Genomic DNA, 25,795 nt, shown 5'->3' with positions numbered 1-25,795 from the left:
AAGCATAAAACCTGAAATATCCCTTATTTACAGTTCTAGTGATGTGCAATATATTACGGATACTCTAGACAAATAGAGGGGACAATCTGCAAGATATGTTAAACTGTGAATTGCTTGATTTTGTATTTTGATTTCCAGTTAACACCTGTGACAGTGGCTACACACACTGCCAGGTGTATTGACAGACATTTTGAAATAACAAAGTTTTTCCTATAAAACTCATAACCTTGATGTTAAAAGCAAAATCACAAAAGCTCCAGTATTTGTTAGTGATGTTTAGAAGTAACTATATTGCAGACCCTGAAATCAAGCTGAACATTTAACATCAGTCACTGGGAAACTAACTAGGTAAGATAAACATCTACGGGCATTTTATACCCTGTTGACAACCACAGCATTTCTACAGTCAGGTCAAGCAACCTTCACTGACCATAATTCCCCATAAAGGCAAAGAAATCTTTTCTGAAATAGGGTGCACTTCTCAAAAGCAAGTGATAATAAAAACAGGACACTGGTTAAAACAAGCAAAATTATTTAGTGGAGGTTTTCCATGAGATCAGCCATCTTTTTATCTGAAAATGAAAGCGAGTATTCACAAAAGTGGAGATAAATGCTTTTAATCCATAGCTGGATGTGTATGTTAGAATTAAAAGCACTTTACAGAATAACATGACGTTAACTTAAGTACATTCTTAAAACAGCCACAATGCAGTAATTTATGTTCTTTACTGACTGAAGTTTCAAGCCCCATTACCCTCTCCACCTCTTTCTCCATCTACAGGGGGTTGAGGCTTACGAAAACAGACAAGGAAATACCAAAGACAGCCTTTTTTAGATCCAATTAGCAACTTATACCCTCAAAGTGGAAAACATTAAAATAATGTTAGTCTTTGAAATCAAGGAACATATTCTGTCCTGAATGCTGATGGACAAAGCATTGACTAGAAGTAATGAGTTAGATACCCATGAACAGCTGAAATAGTATTTCATCTCTTTCTCTAGATTTCCTTGCACCACAGAACATTTATACATGGGTCTGAAGGAGCCTCTCTCTGCGAAAAAATTATGTTGGGTTAACAGTGACACGTAGATCTAATTTTACGTCATCCCAGAACAAAATGACAACCTTTTATTTTTTTTTAATTCTCTAGGAAACAGAAGTATTTGAAAGTATTAAACTATAACAGGTTGCTTTATCATATTATGACAATCTAGAGGACTACTCATACTCCTAAAAAAGGAAAAGTGCATGCCTATCATTTGTATACTCATTCAGTCAAATATTCTAAACAGACTTCTCTAAGAATGGCATTGCTGGCTGTTATAGCTCACAACACAGTTTGCAAGCATGTATTTTATTTTGTAAGAAAATGAGAATTCAGTGTTTCAATATGTGACATACACCACATGAACATGAACTCTTATTACATTTGGAGTTCCCATCCAGTTCTTACAAGCAAGCCTAAACTTAGTCACTGTGCAACAAACCTTGCAGAGTTAATCAGTTCTGCATTCTATACCACATGAACATATAAGCAATTGAAAACACAAACTATGATAACTTACTGACAGGTATAAAATACTTTGACCAAAAAATCCCATCAAACCCAAACCACTGTAACCATGTATAATAAAATAAGTCAAAAGTAGTTAACTGAAACTGGTTTATTGGTAATAAATGAAAATCCAACAATTGATATTCAGAGGCTTGAAAAGAAACAGCTCTCCATATGCTCTCCATATTGGATTAAATCAACTAGTTAAGTTATCTCCAATATTCAGCTAATATTTTTAAGCTTTTGCCTTTTTTTGCCTGCTCCCCATCCTCCACTTAGCTGCACTGGATGGTCTCGAAATGATATCCGTTCTTTATGAGATGGACGCAAATATGATTTTTCTGGAGTAGAAATATTCTTTTCTAAACAACAAAACAAACATGAAATTAAAAACCAACCAACCAAAACTCCCTAAATTTCACTGTACCATATTATTTTCAAGACACTAATATTTTTATGTCTAATTTGACAGCACACAATTTTTATAGTTATGTATTGCTCACCTTTTAAAAGTAATACAAGTATTTTCACAAGGTAGTATTTTCAAAAATAAAAAACCTCCTTATCCAAAAAAACCTCCTTACCCAACAAAATTGTCATATTTTTAAAAGTGCCATTATCTGTCCATTTTGAAGCTAAACACCTATGGAAATACTCAATGCTTTTGACACAGAAACTCACCCTTCAAGTGGATTAATTGTTTTACTATATTAGATCAAATAAAAGAGAGTGTTCTTTTGTTCAAAGCTCAGGAATACTTTAACTTAGATGCTGGATAGTGCCACAGAAAAATTTAGGAACATGTTAAACAATCACTTTCATTGTCATGCATACAGATGCTCGAACAACTTAGACAATAGTTTCTACAAAACTCTTGAGATGATTATTTAAATAAAATAACCAGTAGGCATGACCAAAGGTATGATATTCATTTAACAAAAATGAACACTTTACACCTGGAAATATCTTTCTTTGGCATCTCTAAGAAAGAAAACATCTGTGGAAGACAATCCAAACTTTGCAAGAGAATGATATGATGCTCACATTACAGCAGTTTGTGTTTGTGTATATATATAAAAAATTAACATGCCAGCTTATCAAATACCTATTATATGAACAACTTTTTACCACTTAACAAAGGAAAATATTATTACCTACATAGTTTCAGTATTTTTGATATTTTAAATTTTTAGTACTTCTCAACAGAAAAATTAAATTTCTTGCAATACATAGTGCCAAAAAAGTAGAACAAAGTTTAAATCATATGACTGAATATCATTCTATGTACCAAAGAGTAAGAGTTTCTTTGTTTTCTCATGGATGCTTTTATGTAACCTGTTAGATCTAAATGTCAGGGGGGTTTCCCCACCCACAGTTCCCTTTCTTATGAATTCTGAAATTATTGCAAATGTATCTTACTAAATAGTTCTCTCTTTTGGCAGTCAAGAGCTTTCAGGTATTTTTAACATTATCTCCATTCATCTTCTTATGGCTCTACAGATGTAGCCAATTGTTTTTTCTTAAAATATATAATTTACTCTAGATGTACCTCCTAAAGATTTAAAATCCTGATATTTTGTCTTTACACCATTCCCGGTTTCCTTGCCTTTGGATTATTTTATTTAACACCTCAAGTGGTAGCAGATCTCTCTAGTACAGAAAGACTTTTGTCAAAGAGCTAAGAAAATATTTAATCAAGCAGTAAACTTTCCATTAATTATTTTGACTGGGAACCATAACATATTCACTGAAGGCCAAAACCCTCAAATAAGTAAATTAAGTGGTTAATTAGTGAAACTTCAAAATAAATCTAACATGGTAATAATATTTTTTAAATTGCATGCCTTTAATTTAAAGCAGTATTTTCTGAAACTGAAAACATTGTTAAACAACAAAAAAATTAAGACTGGAGTATGTTCTTTGTTAAAATAAAAACAAATGTGCTATTGCACATTTGAAGTGGAAAACAAAATCAGGCTAACTTATTCTTTTCTCATGCACTCATCTTCAACATGGTATCAATAATATAGGTAAACAAGACATACCAGCTATTGTTTTGTATATTTTGACAAAAAATGCATTTAATTACATTATTTTTAAAACAGAATATAAACAAATGCTAGAAAGAGCCTATCAAAAATGAATTTGAAAACTAGTCTAGCAGTGATAAAATCAATACAGCAAGACAGTCAATCAACCTCATCCTAACTGCCTGATCTGGATTATTTCTGGACTAACAGCCTCACTTGTTTACAAATCTGTGTGCACTGCTAAATAGTATTTTCATGATGGATTTCAGAAATCTGTACATACAGGGTTTTTGGCTCTCCACTTGTAACTATATACAATGCATTGGAAGGGATATATTGTCCTTACATGAGTATGAAATGCATATTATTTGTTCCATTAAAAAATCCCCAAAGACCTGCTATAATTTGCTGCAAGAAACTTGTGAAAAGTGTCCATAAATTGCTAATACATCCTTTTATTTTGGCAGAATAACAGCTGCATCTATCATACCATGAATTCTGCTTGTCTAAACAGAGACAAAAGTTCACAAATTTTTTTTTTTTTATTTTTAAACTGATTTACACATTGTTCAGAGGGTAGAACAGTCAAGAAACGTAATAAAATATTAATCTGAAGTGCATATAGGCTGTCTGGCAAAACAACATTTTAGATGTCTGTGAGAATCATTGCTCAGGATTTGCAGACCCTCAGCAGTAGGGCAGGATAACTTCATCAGCCTGAAGGTATTTTCACAAAATCCCAGATACTCTAAAGGTGTAGATTCTCTGCTCTCTTGAATGCAGGTTTAACAAATCAGAGGCTCTCCCAAAGTCCAACAGTCATGGGTCTCTTTTTCTTTATCTGGTCTCGTTACACTTCATAGTGTCTGCTTTAAACTGTATTATACAATTGTGACCTAGACAAACTGAATTGAAGCACAGACTAACTCTGTATTCTTTCTTTCCATCCTTTACACAGTTCTCAGCACTTTCAGCCAAAGAAAATAAAGCCATTGCAGAGAATGATCAACTAATTTGGAATGAAATATCTACAGAGGGGTTTGTTGTAAATCACTGTAAATAATTCCTTTTGTATGTCCCCTCTTTCCATCTCTGAAATGGGCACTTTTGATATCTACTAAATAGTACTAAGAGATGGGTATTATTGTCAATGCTGCTGTTCCAATTATCAGTCTAATTGGAGTGATGAAAAACAGAGCTGGCATGGAGAACCAACAGCTTATTCCCTGAAGAAGAATTCTTAAGCACAGATAAGTCATACCAGCATAGTACCATTTGCTTACTCCTATTCACATCATTGCTATTTCTCAGATGTTACACTAGTGCCTATTGTAACTGCTAGTGGCTTAAATATTATTTATGATCGAAAAATTGTGTCATAAAACAAAGAAACCTCATTTATAATGAAGGTATTAGTCAAATATGAAAAAGGGTTTTGCTGCAGTTCTTTCTCCTAGAGTTTAATGCAAGACCAAACAGAAAGATTAATGAAAACATACTAATAGTATCATAGATTCATAAAGGTTGGAAAGGACCTCTAAGATCATGGAGTCCAACCATTGGCAGCACTGCCAAGTCCACCACTAAACCATGTGTCTCTTAGTACCACATCCACAAGTTTTTTGAACATTTTCAGGGATGGTGATTCCACCACTTCTCTGGTCACTCTGTTCTAATGCTTGACCACCTCTTCAGTGAAAAAAATTTTCCTAATATCTAATCCAATAATGATACTACAATAATGAATGGAATGCATTGCAAATACAGGACTTACCTGATTGATCATACATATGCCCACAAATTACTAGGCTTACTTTTACTTCATGTCTTTTGGTATACCAGTGAAAATCTAGGTATGAGCATTTCACAGGTGCTCAAGAGCAGCTTTGCACTTAAGTGTAAAGTGAGCAACTAGGTAGAATCTTCCAAGAAGTAAAAAAAAATTGCATGTAAACTACAAAAAAATCAGTGACTTGATTGTCAATACCTGTGTTTATAACAGATTTCCTGATTCTGATTTTCAAACAGGCATTTTTTTTTCCTTCAGAAATATTTAATAAAGACACCTCCATTAGGAAATGGTAAGAATTTGGTCAAGATCAAGAGGATGAGAGAAGACAAGAGAGTCTGGTCAGGGAAGACAATGGCACTCTGAATTAACAGATTGAACCTAGAAGTGTTAAAAACACAATCTTGTTTTTCAAAAAAAAAAAAAAAAGCAGCAAACCAGATAACAAACTCAACTTTCCAAATCCCTCAAAACACACCAAAATGAATAGGCAGGTGAATCCTTAATAAATTTGTTTCACTTTTATTTGTTATTTTGAGTGTTTTATATATTTCTCTTACAGCATTACTAATGATGTGAACAGTTTTTACAGCAAGCTTGGATTTGCAATATATCCATTTTCCTCTAAACTGCAATGTGTCCTGCAAATGAATGGTTCACATGCTAGCATATGAGTGAATCAAATTACTACTATCATAATTTCTTGACTGGTAAAATAAAGGTGAAATTTACAGTCATATTTTGCTATAAAGATAAAGAGATCTGTAAGGCATATATTGCATTAATATGCATACATACACACATAGGTATGCACATGTGCGTTTGTGATTTATGAATAATTGTAAGCATAATCACAATACTTTTATTTCATGTTATGTTCCTTAAGTGTATTTGTAGTGGGCCTTGCCCAAAGGCAACAACAGAAAGATTCACACTGTTTCAAGATACTGTCTTTAGTATGTTTACTAAATAGAAATTAGATAAATATAAACTAATATGTTTATTAAACATGAATTAGAACAATTCCATTTGGTTTACTATATACAGTACTGATATTTTTGACAACAACTATTATTATTCTTCTTACCATTACTTGTACTAGAATTAAATAGAACCTGGCAAGTATATTAAGTATAATTTAACATGGTACATGGTTATTCTAATACCCACTGATGTGGGAACAAATCTTAGCCAAGAAAAGCAATTGGAAGACAGGCTCTAACAGTTATTTACTTGCAACAATTTACTATATGAAGCTCCAGTATGGTCTGAGAGACTTTCAGATGCCTATATATATCAAAAAACTATTTCATTTGAGTATGTGCTGAAAGCTTGTCTTGGGGTAATGTCACATGCTTCTATTTCTCAGCAGTCACTTTTTGGTTGTTTAATCTGTTTTCTGCTATTGATTTGTTCTGGTCTTTTTTCTGTTAAAGTCTGGGTCTTTTAACAAATGTCAAGCTTTACATATCCTCTGTTTTGATAAGTAATGCAATATGCAAAATGCTTTGAATGAAATTCTTGGTGTCCAAGAAGAAAAGCTTTGTTAAAAAGGTTATGATAGAAATTTTATGATGCATAGTAGACGTCATAGGACATTTATCGATCCACCTAACATTGTGTGTCTGGAGATATAATTTATTTCAAAGTCCTTACCATATTGTATTACTTAAAAACAAGTACAGCATAAGAAGGCATGGAGAAAAAAACCTCAACATTTTAATGAAAGTGACCAGAACGAATCCTTAGCAGCAAAGCATTTACATCAATTTAAGCTCTGGAAAGAAGGTAGGTTCAGCAGGTCTGTGAAAAAGGTAAATGCTACAATATCAGAAAAAATTAACCTTTTACTAATGTTACTTATGGCTATAATGAAGCTGTATTCTTTTTTTTAGTTGCATCGTTTGCATAAAAAATATTGTGTCGCAATTTTACATTACATTTTTAAATTTCAAAATTATATTTAAATAACATTGAAAATTCTGGGGAGCAATTTATATGAAATCCCACATGATATGTAAAGATATATCTCCTTTTTCTATGGAAATTTGAAGAAAGAATATACTCATGATTAATATTTTTTCTTTGTAAGTAAATGGTGAATCTTGTTTGTAAATCTGCTTGACTTCATGTCGGTAGGAGTAGAGACTAGTTCTAAAATTTTATAGAAATGATGAACTTAAATTCCTTTGTTTACCAAACATTGATGCTCTTCTAATTAGATCATGCTGACAATTACATACTTGAATAATCTGAACTCTAAAATGTGACTGAGTCACATGGAGTTGAGAGAGAACAATTTACAAGAATATATTATAAACATTTATTAATTGCCATTCCACACAGTTAAAATAAACATAATAAACATAGTGTTTCAAATACATTCCTGTAAAACACAACTCTTTTCTAACTACAAACAAGACTTTCAGCACTACTGGTTATTACAGCTCAATATTTATTTTGTGTTTCAGCTCCTTATCTATTTCCCCAATTCTGACCATTTAGGATGAAATTGTGTCTGCCTGAAATTTTCCAAAAAAGTTTGGTCACTTTTAAGAAAATATGTAAAATATTTATGTTGTCCTTTGCAGAGGAGACCTAAAATCTACCAAATAACAAAGCCTTCCTTTTAGGATATGTCCAAATTTGGATCAAGTATATACAAATTGAAGTTTTTCCATGATCAGAGAAGGAGTTCTTGATCTTTTGGGCTGTATTCACTAAAATGCCAGTCATGGAAACATGATTAACCATGATATTACATGGAGCTAAGCAAGACAACTCCTAAAGATAATGTGGAAGATCATGCTAACTCAGGGAACTTAAAAGCCTGCTCATTTCATGTCTGTGAATGAACAATAGCTACAGAAACCATAAAGAGGGTAAGAAGCAAAACTCCTACAGGAAGAAGACTGAGAGAAGAGGCAAAGGGCTGGAACTAAAATCCAAGAGAGGAATGAGACTGACTTGGAATCAAGAGAAACTAAAGCTAACTTGGTAAACATTGTCCTGGCACAGCTGGAGCAAGAGACTAGAATGACTTGACAAAGAGACTGACACAGAGCAGAGAGAAAAACATGAGGAAGAAGAAAACTGTAATTGGCAAAGGGGAACTGAGTAAGAATAAAGAAGATGGATTATGGGCACTATATGGCTCCTAACTCTCAGAATGTACATAATTAAAAGAAGTGAAAATACAGGTAATGATAAGAAAGAACACAAAGAGTAAGTACATTATGAGACTGGACTCAAGATCTGCCTAAACAGTACACTAAAACAGGCCAAATTTGGAGGAAGTCTAAACTAGAAGATGATGAGTCTGAGGAATATTGTCAGGAATAATCTGGATTCAGAAAGAAACAGAGAGTGAGAAGAAAAAGGTAATCAGACCAGGATCTGTAGAAACAAACAGAAGACTTGATGGCTTATGTGGGAAGGAAGAGTGGATGGGAGAGGAAGCTTATGCTGCAATAAGTTAGAGGACAGAAACAAGAATTTATAATAGTAAAAGAAAGGATTACGGAACACAGGTGTGGAAAAAACAGCAACAAAAAAGAGACAAATCAGAAGGAAAAAAACAACAACAGAAAGAATGCCTTGGGAAAGAAGATCTCATAGACACATCTTTACCATCCAGTGCAACAATCTGAAATAGCTCAACATAAATTACTGGACCTTTCAGTGCACTGACTTGAGAAATATTTTTGAACCTACTTAACAAACATCCCACAGCAACGGAAACATAACATTGTTATTATTGACTCAAATCATAAGACAGAAATCCTTGTCGATGGTTTAATGTTTCCATGTGTCTAAGCGGATATCTAAGTGAGCTACAAGCCAATGTCTTGAAATCGGTTTTTCTCTCTCTCTTCCTTTTTTTTTTTTTTTTTAAATCTGGTTTCTCCAAAAAACCACACTGAAGAACTTCCAAACCTGAGTAGAAGACTATAGACTATCCAGCTGTAAAATTAAGCACTTAAAATTTAGAAAATGCCTTTGTGTATCTGTTCTGGAATTATTTTCATAATTGAAAACATGGATGATGAAATTACATGAGATCATGTATCATTTTTTCTCCCTAGCCTGTTAAATTCAATGAAAGCAAGTTCTACATACCTTTTAAAATCTGCATTTAGGTAATTTTTTAATATGCAATCTCAAAGTGAATTAAGCAGCATCTGGTAAATTGTCATTCTGTAGTCTATTCAAAAAGATTAGGTATATGTTGTTTGATAGTTAAACAATACATAGAAAAATATGTATGTATCTCCACAAAAAAGAAAAAAAAAGAAAAAAGGAAAGAAGGAAAGAAATATGCACAAGAAACCCCTTGGTAAAATATGAATAAATTCATAGAGAGCTTAAAAATGAGATGCTTACTACACAGAGTTTACAAATCCTAAATGAAAGACAGCAGTCCTTGAACTAGAATATATAGACAATAGTGACACTGAGAAGAAAGGAACAGGAAAGCAGGAATTTTTTAAAGTGAAGCTGTACCATACACTGCTCATAAAAAAGTTGAAGAGTTTCTAACAACTCTCATCATGAAAGAAGGGATGCAAAAATAATCAAGCTGGGGGCTCTGTCAAGAGCAAAAAGAATTGAATAAGATTCAAAAAGAAAGTGAAATAAAAGTTACTTTGTTTTTTGTTCTGAGTTGGAAGACTTTTCACTGTAAGAAAGTCATAATTAAACTGCATTAATTTAATTTCACTGACTAACACGGTAGTAAAGTTTGAATTTATTTGAGAAATAGAACCGATAAATGTTTTTCAGTGGAGATATACATGGGTCCATTTTTGAACTAAGGTTCAGGTCCTAATTATTTTTTTTTCCTGGAAAGCACTATTTTACTGCTATCAGAGGCTTCCTGAAAAGCTAGAATTCAGGGAGGAGAAGAATTAAGAATTCTGGGCAGTATTTTAAATAACAAAGGCACAGATCCCATTGTATTTCACTTTCAAATTCTGGTCAGAAGATTGCAGTTCCCAAGGCAAATATAATGAAAATAAAGCTTCAATTTGCAGAGAAAAGAAAACCACAAAATTGTGATGACAGTTAGACAATGTAAATATGTAGGAGACTCATCTAAAGGACCAATATTGGTTGGCCAGAAACATATTAGGAGGAGAGAAGGTAGTTGATTGTCACAGCCTACTCACAAATTGGATATGAGGATATAAAAAAACTATACTGTCTAGCTAGGTATAAAAAATGTTTAGCTTCTAATTCTTGCAAAATATTTCTGTGCCCATCTTGCAACTTAATGTTAACTATAGTACCAATTCTCAGGAAAGTGATGAAACAAAAAATACAACCAGAAATTCACACCAATGTTTATGGAGTTATAAAAATCATAAAGAATGGTCAGATAAGAATGGACACCCCCCCCTCCCCTCCCCCAACCAGCCCCATACAAAAAATTACCTCAAGAAATAGAAAAGAAAAAATAGTTACTAGGGAGCATAAAGCAATAACTATGATTTCTAGAAGGAATATAATATTCTTTCTAGAACATAATACAAATATGTTCTTAGATCATAACATACTGGCCATTAACAGAAACAAAGTCCTAAATTAGATGGATAACTATTTAGTCCAACTGAACAACGGCTACTCTTTCTTTAGGTTATACATTTATTTAAGCTTTATTCTTTTAATATTGAGTCAATTTAATGAACAACTATATTTCCCTTTGAACATGTAACAGGGAAGCAAATCAAATACTTTAAAGTAAACAAATGCTTTCCTTAAACTAAGATATACTATGCTAAAAGCATTTCTTTTATTACTTAATTGATTTTGCTTTGTCAAGGAACAGAATTAAGTTAGTTTAGGATTAATGCATCCCATCCAAATTTTTCAGAAAAAATAGTAAATTTGGCTTATAAAAACCTTGACATTGTTTTATTCAGAATTCAAAGAACCTGCCTTTGGAAAAAAAGATCTATAGAAAGAACATAAAAGTTGGGAAGTTCCCAAAAATATTTCTTAAAATCTTGATTTAGTCTTTCTAAAATCCCCTGTGAATTAAAGGATTATAACTTCAAAGTGTTGGAAGTTTTGTTTTAACAAAGACATGATCATTCATACATTTCCCTGTACTATATATAAAAGGTATTTTATTTCAGTATCACATAAATTTGAGAGGGATTTTTTTTTAGTAATTATACTTAAGAATCCATTATCTTGCATTTCTAGACTTTACTTTTCAGCCTGTAAGATCTCAACAATTTATTGATACAATTTCTAAATTACAAGTTATATATAAGGAACATGTATGACACTGCCAAATAACAGCTCTTGATTCCAAACAATAATTGAATTCTGAGCAACAACCAAAACTATGGATGTTGGAAAGTGAACTTAGTAACATTTTATTAATTAAAGATTGTCAAACCATTGAGGTTGAGATCTCCTGAAAAAATGGTACAAGAGCTTGATTTAATAATTTATTGAAATGACAGCACCTCTAAAGCCACAGCATCTTTATAATAATCTGTAATACAACTACTAAATCACTGAAACAGTTCCTAGGCATCTTCATTTAATATTTCAGAAGGCAAAACCAAGAGAGACTATGCAACAGGAAAGCATTTTATAACAAATACAATCTCAGTAAAGGCAAATTTATAATGTTTTCAGATTAAGGATACCATGGGGCTAATAATTTAATTTTGATCATTGAAAAGCAACAGTCTTTGGCAAACAGAACTAATGTAATAAATATGTTTCTATACTGCATATGAAATGTACAAAGCTGACAGTAATGTCTGGTTTTATATATCATAAGTGATTCAATTGAATGTATCACCACCGTTTAATTTCTTAAATCAATGATGATAAAATTTATATAGACACATATGCAGAAACATGTAAAAAGATGTAAGACCTGGACTTTTTTTTCCTTAGTTCCTGGACTACTGAAAGGGGAATGAATACATAGGTATGGTGTATTAGATGTGTATTTTATGAAAGTATACATATATTACCAGACATTGTAAACTCTCTCTCTCTCCACCCCTGCCCCTCCACATTTATGACTCTGCCAGTTGATTGTTCTTTCCTGCTCCTCTCCTAATTTCTCCTGACTGAAAGTATAATGCAATGACACTTTTATCTTCCAAAGAAAGATCTTGTTCCCAAGATCCACACAGGCAAGTTCTACATGTTGAAACAGTTCACTTTAATTTATTTTTGGATGGAGTTACAGTATAGGTTACAGTCTAAACAGTGGTTACACACTAATATGAATGCAGTGTATACTATTTAACTCAATTATTCAAGATATGCACACATTCAATTCTGGATATATGAATAACGATAATTTTGCCATTGATATCAGTTTAGAGCCATCTCACCTAAATTCAGGATCTTAGCAGTTAGAACTCTCATCTAATTTAAATTGTGTGGCTTCATCACTAACCAGTGGAGAGGAACAAGAAAACTAAGGGCACAATTCATTCTTTTCTAAGATGGCAGGCACAAAGACAGAATTATATTCTTTCTCCATTGATGCAATTAACTTAGACTATGATGATAAATTTTATCTAATCTAATTTTAAGAGTGTAAATCAAATGAATAAGCACAAACATATTGAGTCGCTATTATCTTTTGCTTGTGGTGAACTAATGTAAATAAATCTTTATTCTACAGCCTCTACGAAGTATGTCAGAAAAATAGAGATTTCAAGCATTTTTACATGTTTTTCTTGAATTTTAATTTATTTTTCACTGAAAATAAAAATTCAGCATATACGGAAACATAATCAAAAAGTAAATCCAACAATTTATATATATAAATTACATGAAATACCTAATTTCTATTTTGAAAACATTTCAAGAAACTTCACTACTTAGGAATTTTGATAATTTTGCCAAAGTTATGTACTACAGTTTATATTATCTGCAATGTGTTTTTTGTGGGTTTATAGTTTTATTTATTTGAAAGACATTGTACAGAAGTAGAAAAATATAGTATGCCATATTATCAGAAATATATTAACATTTCTTCAGTTACATCAGACAATATAAGACAGGAAACTTAAAATTCTATACTTTTATGACATTCAAGAATTATTTTTTTCATTTTTTCTAAATATAGATTCTTTTGTTACCTTCTATGGTATTAGAGTGGTAAAAATATAAGCCCTTAAAAGGATCCTCTACTACTGAGCTATATATGGTGAGTTCAGTGGGATCATATACTACAGCATAATGGGTAATCAACATGACAGAAATCTGTGCCTTGATTTGTGATATGTGTTCTGGTGTTCAGGCAACAAAACATGCATTTTTCAAAGCTCTATTAGAAAAAAAAATAGAGGAATATTAAAAACCAAACCTTTTTCATACTTTAGGGAAAAGAAAATCTTCTTGGGACTCAGACATGAGAAGACCTACAATACATCACAGGGAACTTCCCACTAAAATCACTGGAGGAAAGTCTATTGATATTAAAGTTTTTAAAGAAAACTGTAGTAAATGTATGATACAAATAAACAGAAAGATAAGCAGCATGTGTTATTAAGGATTCCAAGCATGCTCAGTTCTACCTAACATTTTAAAGTGATCTTTGATATTGAAAAGATCTATAACTTACTTGAGGATCTTGCTGAGTGTCTGTGTGGCGGCTTATTTTTTTCTCTGTTCTCAGTCAAAGCACTTCCACTGGCCATGGAAACAAGGTCTAAATCCATGTCTTCTCTACTTACACGGCTTGCCTGGAAGCAGTGGGAGAGAATGTACACAATCATGAAACAAAATATAACATTTTCTGAATGTAGCTCACATTACTCCAAATAAACAAACAGGTCTGTCAAACAACCTTCTTCAAAATGATACCACAATCCTTTTTTGTTGCCTAGGCTGAACAAATGCACTATGTCAAAGCATTTTTGTAAATAAGAGCCGATCTTAAAATTGTGGTTTGTGATCTGAGTCAATGCAACAACAAAAGAAAACATTTTAGTACAGTAATTTTGAAGAAAATCAATCTTGCAGCGGGCTGATGAAACCTTAAACAGCTTAAGATCATTTACTGACCAGTCTATAATTTAAGTTATAGTTGAATGTCAGAGATGTCATATTGGATTATTTCTTGCAATATTTATGCTTTATCCAGGACACGTATCACTTCAATCAGTCATGGGCCCAGTGAGTAATTTAATCTTTTAAGTTTTTGCTAATTAACCATAATCATCAGACAGCATTTTAATTATACATTAGGCAATGGTATTATATTAATTATATACTTCTAACATGCAGTGGTGGTATGCTTTGGCATGAGACATGTTAGCTGCACACACATATGACAAAATAAAAATGAAAATCATATTTCATTTTAGCAATGCTGTTTTGGGAAAATATAGGGCAAAGTTTAAAAACAGACCTGGAAGATACCACCCACTGTAAATTGCAGATTTGTTATTTTTGCAGAAACAACTTCACATTTACTGAAGAAGATAAGGAAAATCCATTCAGCACCAAAAGCAGCCTCTAACAAGATACTGAGGGCCAGTAACAATGATGGGGAAAATCAGACACTGCTGATGAACAGTCTACAAAATCCCCAGTGCAGAGTCAGTCGGCTGGAAGTACTGAACATAAGGATATACCTTTCTAGTCTCTGGACCTTCAAAAGTGACGTCCAGAAAAGTAGATCATGTCTTTCCTCTCTCTGGGCTGAAGAGCTAGGTGTCCTTCAGAAGCTAGGTGTCTAACTGAGTATTTGTTTTTTAATGTAAAAACAAACTAACTACAGAAAAGGAAAGACCTTGCTAGTGGTAATGTCACTAAATTTTTGTCTAACATTGTAGTAGCAAGATTGCTCAACCAAGTATTGACAGACTGGGTCTCAACTCCATCCTCAGGGGGCTAAAGCCCACAGCTCCCTTTTTCTCAGGAAAGTGCTGTTACTATGAAGTTGTAGGCCATTCTGGAGGAGATGATTTCCAGACTTCCTGTTCAAACTAGCGCACTGTACCAAAAGCGGCACTGCACCAATGCAGACAGGCTTTGTAGTCCAGTCTAACTTAGAGAACTCAGACGAAATGGGGACCTGTTTCATTTCCTTGTCTTTACTCAGTCACTGTTTAATGTAAAATTCATTAAAAAGTCCATGCATTTTCAAACCAAAAACTCCAAAGATACAGAGATTTTGCACTCTTCCTTAGTGATTGCATACCCTTTGTGTCCACACAGAAAGTTTATCCCTTATTTTCTGATGATTACCTTTCTTATGTTTAATGATGAGGATTTTAAAGTTTTGCTTTGCACAGCTAGTCTTTATTATTGATGTTAACATCAGTACTATATTTTCTCTTCCATAGCAGTGTGAAGAAACTTTGAAAAAATTGTTTTACTCTGCCAAATATTTCTATTTTTCTGGCCTTAATATTTACAGTTGCTTTAAGCTTATGAGAGCTTCCTATTTTCAAAAGCTTTTAGTCTTTCATTAGTAGACTAATTCATAATGCAATGATTGTGATACTCAAAGAGATTCAAACCAATAGAACTGATCATTCTTATTTCTATCTAACCTGCTTCAACACACAGCAAAAGTTTTTTAATGTCCCAATTCCCAAAGACCCAGGAGGCCACAGAATTTTATACAGCTAGCCTTTCTATGGTATTATTATCCAATCCCTACCATCATAGAAACTAAGGCTTTATCATCTTGTAGACAGCAATATTCAGGGTCATATGCTAGATTTCATTAGGGCTGTCTTGATCTCTGATGTAAAATATTTGTTATTTTATTTTAAATAAAGATAAGTGTTTTTACCCAGTTACAGTCAGAGTAATATTTAAGGTTATACTAATCACTGGAGCAAACTCAATTTTGGCTTTTCAAAGAAGCTGACTGAAAGTCCTCTGAAGCTAATTAAAACCTTCCCTTTTTCATTTATGATTTAGAACCAAAATTTGGAAGAAATTTAAGATATGGCACAGTTTTTCACAGACTAGTATTGGACTTCCATTTGTAGCGATCACCATAGTTAATTCTTCATACTTTAAGCCGTTGGTTTTATTACCCCAAACCCTTCTTACTAATTAATTGGAAACTAATTTCAACCAGGAGGAATCCTTGCCTTGAACACAGTTTTGCATCTTTATATTTGTCTATTTCTAGGTAAAATTATCAAGACGTTCTGCAACAGAGATAAAAGGTGCTTTTGAATTCAAGTTACATCTAAATGATTTGGAGATACTGATCAATAGTGAAGTGGTTAATCCTGTAGGTAACTTAAACTTCATACAAAAAGAATCAGGAAGTCTATCCTACTTGCTATTCCACAAAATCATATTAAAATAGTTTAAACTGTAAGTCAGCATGCCTTCCTAAGCACTTCTATGGTATTCACTAGTGAGAAAAATCCACAAAGATTTTTATAGATTAACATAAGAAGGTCTTAGATTTACTGCAGGTTACTACAGAAGAAATAATCTCCAGTGAGAAGACTTTATTGTTTATGTGCAACCATTGAAATGCCATTTTTTATCCACAAAAAAGAAAGTCTTAAATTACTGGAATGTGCACAAATATCATTTAGAAAACTATATGAATCCAGTATTCTCAGAATGCAGCTTATGGAACACATAAAAAGCAGGGATTGTCTAGCACATCAGAAAACTTTATGGTCGAGCATACGACATAGGAATAAACTATGGGGAATGCCCAGGAATGCTTTCCTCTTCTAATGCTTGCTCTCTCTCTCTCTTTTATTTTGATATATATATTCCACTTTCTTTCAGTTTACAAGAATTTTTTGATAATGATTGCAGCTGTTAACTTGATTTTTTTCATGATTGTATAGCTTTTAAGTAAGCTACTGTGCAAAAGTAGTAGGAGTATGTTCACATTTCAACCTTTAAAAGAGAGCCCATATAAATTTTAAAACCAAAATTCTCCAGCCATCTGTGTGTACAAACCACATTATTATTTCACTGCCTATATTGTACTGCTTTCTGCATTAGAGATATATTTCATTCCATTTTCTATTTTTTGAACCATCTATTGCATTTTTCTCTGTATTTCATTCATGTGGAACAGCTATGTTATTATGTGGCACAGGCTGTGACAATTCCATAACTTTGGCAGTTATGTGGGCACACCACATAATTCTATTGTGGGATTGCAGCAGTATTTTGTGGACAGAACCGCTTAGTGTAAATAACATACAATCCACCTATGTGCACATATGCTTACCAATAATTACATAATATGTAATTTAGATAACATTATTAAATTATGATTTTCTCAAATTAGATAAATTACTGTTTTAGACTCAACCTAACAAATAACTATTGGTGCTGCTGCATTCAAACCCCACAACAGTCATTTGGTTCATGATTCCAGCCCTTTAAATTTTAGAAGAACCTAAGAATTGGACACACCTGCCAGAGAAAAATATTTGACAAAATCTGTCTTAAAGAAAACAGTAATAGTAAAAAACTAAGGCTTAAAAGCATTTTTTTCAAAGGTGAATTTTACAAGAGTTTATGGAATCATTTCCAAAACATGCAAATTGCATAGGTTGTGAAGCTGAAGAAGAAAGAGGTTAGAAAGGGGCAAGATTGCTCAGAGAACAAAATGAGGCACATGACACATCATCTAACTGGGAAATACTTTTTGTGAAATATATTACATCACATATATGAGTATAAAACACTAATTCTGCATAGCTTCTAAACTCTTGCCCCATTTTTTAAAACCATACAACATTATATCAATAAAAATATTGCTAATATTTTAGCAGTGAATTCTATATTCACTGAATATGAAAATGTGAAGTCCATATATACAGAAATGGAGCAAGTATACATTGGCCTGTAGGCATCACAACTACTCGCTATTAAAGGAACTTTTGGGTATCTCTGACATAGTCTTTTAATTTTGTAAATCTTCAAATTGTTATACTGCTCATATCTCCCCTCATGCCAACTTACATGACTACCAGTTTCAGAAAATCCAATTTTTTTTAAAAGAGTGAATAATGAAAAGAGGAGATGGCATTTTAAGATGTAAAAAAATATAGAAAAGAAATTGTAGGAATAAGTCTGATTTCATGCAATGTTTTCAATAATGTCACCATATTAATATACAATTCCAACTTACTGTATTTCAATAAATGACACTGAAGGCATATTAGAATGAATTAGGTAGGTGATACACAGAATATTGAAAGTTATTCAACTGAATACGTGTTTTCAGTAAATAATGTAGTTGGTACTGAACCACATTTAATTTTTCTTTTTTTTTTTTTGAAAATGCAGATTTAGAAGCTTCAAAAAACCACACAGTGGTATTTGATCTCTTAAAAACAAACTCTGTCAAATCATGAAGCTAGAACCCTATGTACTAAAATATTTGTGCTAAAATATTTTCTCCTGATCTCCGTCAGGGGCTGATTTGATTGCCCAACAGAGATAACACTACAGAATTACATTAATCAAAAAATTCTCCTGTTTTTACACCAGGTATGGATTGGAAATACATCAGTTCTGCAAGATCTGACAAAGAAACAAGTTCTTACCACAAGTTGTACTTGTCTATTGTCACATATCACAGGATCTACCTCAGGCAAAAAATGACAGCTGGGAAAAATGCAGAATAGAAATTTCAGTAACTCCCACTGTACTGGGCTCACTAAAATACCTACACAAAATCTTTTCAGGAGACAATCCTGGTTAATTATTTAAAATAATTCCACGATTAAGATGCACCAGAGAAATTAATATTAACTGATAAATTATAAGAGCACTTAGTATTAAATTTTTTGTACTTAAGATTAGAAAAATAATTAACAATTGTTTACTCAAATGACAGAATTTTGTATGTGTTGACATAAATTGTAGAAAAACCAGTTTTCATGTTCCTTTTTGTAAGAATAAGATTGTTTTCAGTTGAATAAATATATCAGCTGTTCTAAACTGTCTACCAATAAAGTTAGAATGGAGATCAGTTGGACTTTTGGCACATTAAAAACTGGTTTCATGATCTTCAAAAAAGTCATTACAAATAGTAGGGCATTGCATACACCTGCAGAGGTAGCACAATAATATTTAAGAAAATTCTTATATCAATTTCTATGTCTTCTTACTTTCAAACATCAGTACGTTATATTTCAGTGTTTTCATTCAAATTAAAAGTCAAGGAAGACATCTTAAGCAAACACTATGAGTATTTCTCTACTATGGATCATGACTGAAAGATAAATATTTCTTCAAAGCCAGATAAATATTTCCTAAGGAATGTATTTTTCATATAGATTCTACAGACATTGATACAACCTGAATATGTGGCATATTTTTCTGCACAAGACAGAACAATTTGCAGCCCATTTAATTATAAATTAAATACATTTTAAATGAAAATAATGCTAGAATTCATATACTAAACCCATTTCTTGCCTACTGACACTTTGTTTGGTTTTATTAGAGGTGCTTGGCATTGTGTCTACTAATGACTTCATTAAGATACCAATGCCTTATATTGAATTTATGATCAAAATATACTTTCTATGTCTTCATGTTAGTTTAGGCAACATGAAACTTTCCCTTAATTGTATTGACATTTTACCTGTTTAATAACCAAAACTGAATATAGAAGGGACATGTTTACAACATTTTAGTACAGTGTAGTATAAAGATGTAGATGCTGGGTTTATGTTTTGAAGACAAAATATAAATAAACACTATTTAGTTAAAAAAATGTATTTTTTACTTCCTTAATCAAATCTTACAATATAGCTAATGTTACAGTTGATTTAATTACATAAAACCATAGTATTATATAATATATGATGAATAAGCACTTTTTTCTACACTCTTTAGAGTCTAAAAATCATTGCAGTGCTAAAGTAAAACTATGTAGTTATTTATGATGAGATTCTGAACATTTATAACTTCATTTTCAATGTGGAAGAAGTATCTATCCAATGACTACTAAGCCAATTCTAAAGGGTGCCATATTTGGGACCCGGAAATATGGTGAACCCTCTGCTAGCTGCAAAGTCATGTTTGTTTTAGAACTATTAACTTAGGTTTCACTTTACAAGACAAATTTAAAATAAAAAAAATCTAATTTAAAGGCGATGACCTCACCACTTCATATTTCTGGAACTGGCTGCTTCATAATCCAAAAGCTGTGCACGAAGCCATTGGTATGTGAAGTCTTTTCTCTGTAATTTCTCATCTAACGTAGTATCCAGCTGAGAAAATTTTTTATCTGGGGAGGAAGAAAGATACTCCTGTCTTTCATCATTATTTTAAAATACATTTTCTTTAAGATTTCCTGGATAAACTTGGAACCTATGGCTTTTTGGAACAGAAAAAAGGCAATTACTTCATTTTCATACAAAGAGTCCAACTCTTTAAAATTTCTCCAGATCTATTTAAGAAATATGTTTATATCAGTTATAATTTTATGATTTGTTTTCTCTTTTGGGATGTAATATTGGCCTTCTGAATAAATTTATTTTATTGGGAAATAAATCTATCCTTTATTATGAAATTCATATAGAAGTATATATTACACATAAATTGCTTGTCGCAGCTGCCATGAATGTTGCTTATTGTTCTATTTACATAATTAAAAATATACAATCATTTATATTTACTATTCTACTTAGCAATCTATGAGGTTAAAAAAACAAATCACCATTATATGCAATAGTGGACACATGACAATCTTGTTACTCTGATCTGTCTTTTAATATGATCTATTAAGACATTTAAGACATTTCTGATTTGGATTCCAAAGCCATTGCATCTATGATACTATTTTTCAGAAATTACTACCTACTTTTAGATCACAAAAGGCATCTAAAGATAGAGAATAAAATAGTGACATTATGAAAAAAAAATGCATAATTCCAGAGAACCTTCAGTTTTTGGACCATTCTGCTGAATATCAGACATGGTTAGAAGCATAAGGAAGAGGATGCCAAAATTGGAAGAGCATGCAGAGGAGGCATCATTGTTGCCTGCCAGCATTCATGGATTAGAAAAATTTTCATTTTCTTCCCTCATACATCAACTTCATAGGTTATATCTTTTTAGCACCTTCAACTCAGGGCTTTTATGAGACATTTGAATTTTTTTTTTTTTTTTTTTTGCTACAAATGTTTTTTGTTTTTCTCTTTGATGTAATTTCAGATAACACTGAGTTATCATCCTTTTTGCTAATTATTCCTTTTTTTTTCTTTCAAAGATCCTTCTTTCCTCACTGATAGGTGAATTCAGCAGCTACTAGATGTTTTTTTAGTAAACTGCAGGAACAATTGAGTTCGCAAAGATGACAGGTCACCTCACTTAACATCAAGTCCATTTGCTCATTATGGACGATTTAACTTTCAGTAACTGCAAAGGGGTGCCAGGGGGCAGGGACAAAGATATCAGAAATGCCATATTTTTCATTCATGTTTTGACAACATAAACTGAAGTTATAGGATATTCACCAATTCACCTTTTAAGAGGTTTGGTACATTACCTGTAGTATTTTTTAAACTTGCAATTTACTTTGCATAAGCTGCAAAATATAGCTCCTCACTGGCATTTTACCTGGCTTTGCAGTGAGCTCATTGCTTAGCTCTATGTGAAAGTAGCATAGCTCTTATTTCATTGTCTGAAATACAAATGTCTTTTGTTTATTTGTCTTAGTATAGGGAATCTCCATTCAATCGAGATCCATTCCTTAGGCTGAATGCATTCAAGGCAAGGTCCTGGTGGAGAATATAAAGTCATATATGTCTTGCTAGTCACTCACAGACTAGAACTTAGGCAGAAGAATTTTTCCTTAGTTGATGTAAAGAACTCTCATTTACCTCCTTAGGATGAGAGAAAATGAAAATCTTGGATGGACAGTCACTGTATCTATTCAAATGAGGGTGTGAGGGCTGACTAAAAAAGCCAAGCAGTGAATTACTGAATCAGTGCCAAATATTAAAAGACTAATAAAATTCTTCATCAACTTCCTATATTTAAGTGGGAATTACTTATTTTTTTCTAAATTTATGATATTGCCTTCCTGGTTCAGGAGTACAGTTTTCTAACCTTTATATTTTGAAAATTGATCAATTCCAAGTCCACAACCACAGTGGTATCCTTATAGCTCTTCATTCAAAGACAGATGCTGATTTATAATAAGAGTAAGACACATTGTGAGTGACTTCATAAGAGCATTAATCTGGAGAATAAGCCTTCTGCATATGTTCTCCAATGAGGAATAATCTCCCAAGAAATCATATTTAGTTTTTTTCTTACATGTATTTACAGAAATGTTGGCCCAGTGTTATCACCTTTCTAAGGATAAACACTTCTTTCTATTAAAATGATTTGTATTATTTATGCATTCACTGAAGTGTTTTTATCTTTTTCTCACTTAAATGGGAAATCAATATAGGGGATAAACCAGTATTAGAAGTTCATGTCTGAGTCTGTGTGTCAGTTGAAAGAAGATGAATATACAATAAGCTATAATAAAGCTTATCAAAAATCTGATTATTTTTAACTTGGCAATTTATTTTCCAAAATGATTTTTAATAATTTTCCTTAGTTGTAGTTTCAATTTTTGATTGCATTAGGTTTGAAACACAATTGGTTTTATTTAATAAACTTTTATTTTAATTTATTTTTATTTTTGCATGTTGATTATTGAAACATGATTGAAACAAAAATGTGAACAAGATAAAAGTGCACACAATAGGGTTTTCTTCCTTAAAAGTATTATATGCTATTAGACAGGGTATTCTTGTTCCATATTAGTGTTAATAGTGGGTTTTTTTTCTCAAATGGGCAGATGCTCTTCAATAATTTGTTTATAATGTGGCAGAAAACTGCATTCTATTTTCTTATTTTGAACATATCCATATTCTTACTTTTTAGCAGTAATATCTGGCTTTTTAATTCTTCCAAAAATAAATCTATGCTAGGAATTAAAACACTGCATTATCACCTTTCTACTCCACTTATGAACTTATGAGTCTGGTGTATCAGTATCATTAACATGCATTTGCTTGGTAGCTGTCTTAAATTAGGGCTATGTGTTTTTTAAAAACCTGGGCCTGATTTTGTAGAAGTATTAACATTCACAGAAGATCCAAAGAGCTGTAAGCTTTCTGCATCTTTGAAATGGATCAGACCCATAATCTTTAATTGTTAAATGCGGACAGCTCTAAAACTATCAAAGAAAATAGAAATACATCAAAAAAGGCATCAAAACCCAAATTAATTTCAGAGGCATTTAAAGCATCATACCCTCATTAGATTATTGCTTCTAAGACTTCAGTCTTTTTGACCTTTTTTTTTTTTTTTACATGACACACATGCTAATCATTTAAGATTGGAATTGTCTTACACTTGGCATTAATACAGTAATGATTTTTAGGTGTTGCCAAATAATCATGGACACAGATACTGGACACTTAGGCCAGATACAATGCAGCAGTCAGGGCCACCTACTGGCAATTTCCTACAAAGTTTGACCATCTAAATAGAGAGAACTTAGAAAAACTTGGGCATCTGAAATATCTTTGGAACCGAGTATTATAAGAAAGCAACAAATTGTTTTCTGGGTCACCAAATCCACATGCAAACCTGTAAGAACCTGACTTTTGGCATCCAGAAAAATGCCAACCTTCATCTGTCAAATCTGTTTGCTGAGTGTGCTCTGAGACAGTATGACTCACATTCAGTTTAAAATATGGATGCTATTACGAACTTTAAATTAGACTATCTCTGGATAATCCGTTAAGTGAGCTAAAGGAGAAGGGCAAAGAATCGATTAACTGCTTCAGGTGAAGGGCCCTAGGTTCTACATGGAGTCAGTTTTCTTACAGGCTTTTGTTCAGGATACATGGATCTTGTCCCCTCAGCTGTAGCTGTCACTGTTAAAAGAGGACTGAAACACAGCCAAGGGAATAGCTCAACATGTGGAAGCTGGAGATTCAAATCCCATCAGGATAAGGGGTACCTGAAACCCATGTTCCCAGTGCTAGGACAAGTGCTGTTAACAAGAAGCCAGCATACAAAAGGAAGGAGGATGATTACACAATGTCTGCATTCAGGGTGAACTCAAGCTCTGTGCCCAGAGAACACCAGTCCTGGTTGTTGTAAAAGATAGTTACTCCACTCTTCATCAATTTATATGCAAGAGGATGCTAAAGAACCTTCAACACAGTAATTTTTTTCCAAATTGATTTGTTGATGACAGGAAGATAAAAGGTCTAACTTTAATATGTGCTGCTTCTTGATAAAGAAATATATGGAGAAGTCTGCACTGTATTGAACCTTTCAAATCTTGTGTTTAGAAGGTGATTTAAATCACTTCAAACCTTGCTTCATATGGAGTACAATACAAATAAAAGACTAAGAACCCTAAGACTTACAATGTGAAAGAGGGACTTGGAAATTCTTCAGCATTCTAAGTTTTCCTCCCTTAACAAAAAAAATCTGTGACCAGAGTTAATTTTCTTAATATGTATTCTGAAAATGGTGTTCTTCATATAGGAATTAAGTAGCTGAACTTGCATACAAAATTATTGCTTACACTATTAATATATTAAATTTTTCTTCTCTGTCAGTACTGTGGCATAAATTACCGGTCAGAAATATATATTTCAAAGGTGTATGTGTCTGAGTATGAATGCACAAAATATTTAAAAAAATTCTTACTGAAAATTAAAATTATCTACCCTGTGAGGATTTATAATTTCTACTGTCTTCTATAAAGTTATATCATGTGTGTAATAAACATTTATCAATTACCTTGAAATCCAAAATCCAACTTTTTATCTCATTTTTTCCATGTTACAACAACAAAAACAAAGTCTTATTTCTGTCACACGTGTATACTACCCACTGAACAGAAAGTAAGAATGACATGAGTTGTTCTTGCTGTTAAGGCAAAAAAAGTGAAGTATTTGGAAACAGACAGGAAAACAACAATAATTAAAAAATTAAAACCCCGACTGCCCTTCACCCCCAAAACCCACTAGAATGTAGAAGAAATGAGAGGAATTTTTTTTTTTTTCCACAGAGAGCTTAACACATTTGTCAGAAGTGTACTTTGTCAGGAGTCACTAAATACTCCCATCCATTACATAGCAACCACAACAGGCCCCAAATCGTTTAGGAAAAAGAATGGTATTTAGAGTGGTCTTTAGCATGCTTACAGGTGTTCTGTGAATACACTTACAGTAGCAATATATACATGACTTGCAGACACTTGGCAGCATAATGTGGCAGTAGAAGTACAGAGTTCTTACTGAAACTTATAGCCTCCCCTGATAATGTTTATCTACAACTCAGGTCTGGAATTTTCAGATAATGGGGTACATACATTTCTACCTTAAAAACATTTTCTTTTGACATATTAGTTAATTTTAGAAGGTATTTTTTCATCTGAGTGA

The 25,795-nt window shown here is 32.5% G+C and overlaps 1 protein-coding gene across 4 annotated transcripts in view; it reads right to left on the bottom strand.

Annotated features, from left to right (window-relative positions):
- Nucleotides 1-515: 515 nt before the first annotated feature.
- The window catches only part of LRRIQ1 (leucine rich repeats and IQ motif containing 1), a 104,714-nt gene continuing 79,434 nt past the window's right edge, over nt 516-25,795 (bottom strand). For 2 of the 4 annotated variants that reach the window (XM_019279921.3, XM_010413760.4), the window contains 4 exons: nt 20,490-20,613; nt 18,920-18,980; nt 13,984-14,104; nt 516-1,918 (listed from right to left, as the gene is read on the bottom strand). In XM_019279921.3, the coding sequence (XP_019135466.3) occupies nt 1,779-1,918; nt 13,984-14,104; nt 18,920-18,980; nt 20,490-20,613 (446 nt within the window). In that variant the 3' untranslated portion in view covers nt 516-1,778. Of the gene's footprint in view, nt 1,919-11,646; nt 13,687-13,983; nt 14,105-18,919; nt 18,981-20,489; nt 20,614-25,795 lie in introns of those variants that run through there. The other 2 variants (XM_039571455.1, XM_039571456.1) reach the window with 2 other exon arrangements.

This window comes from Corvus cornix, chromosome 1A (genome assembly GCF_000738735.6).
Source record: "Corvus cornix cornix isolate S_Up_H32 chromosome 1A, ASM73873v5, whole genome shotgun sequence".
Classification (NCBI taxonomy): Eukaryota; Metazoa; Chordata; class Aves; order Passeriformes; family Corvidae; genus Corvus; species Corvus cornix.
This window is presented reverse-complemented; position numbering and strand designations above follow the sequence as displayed.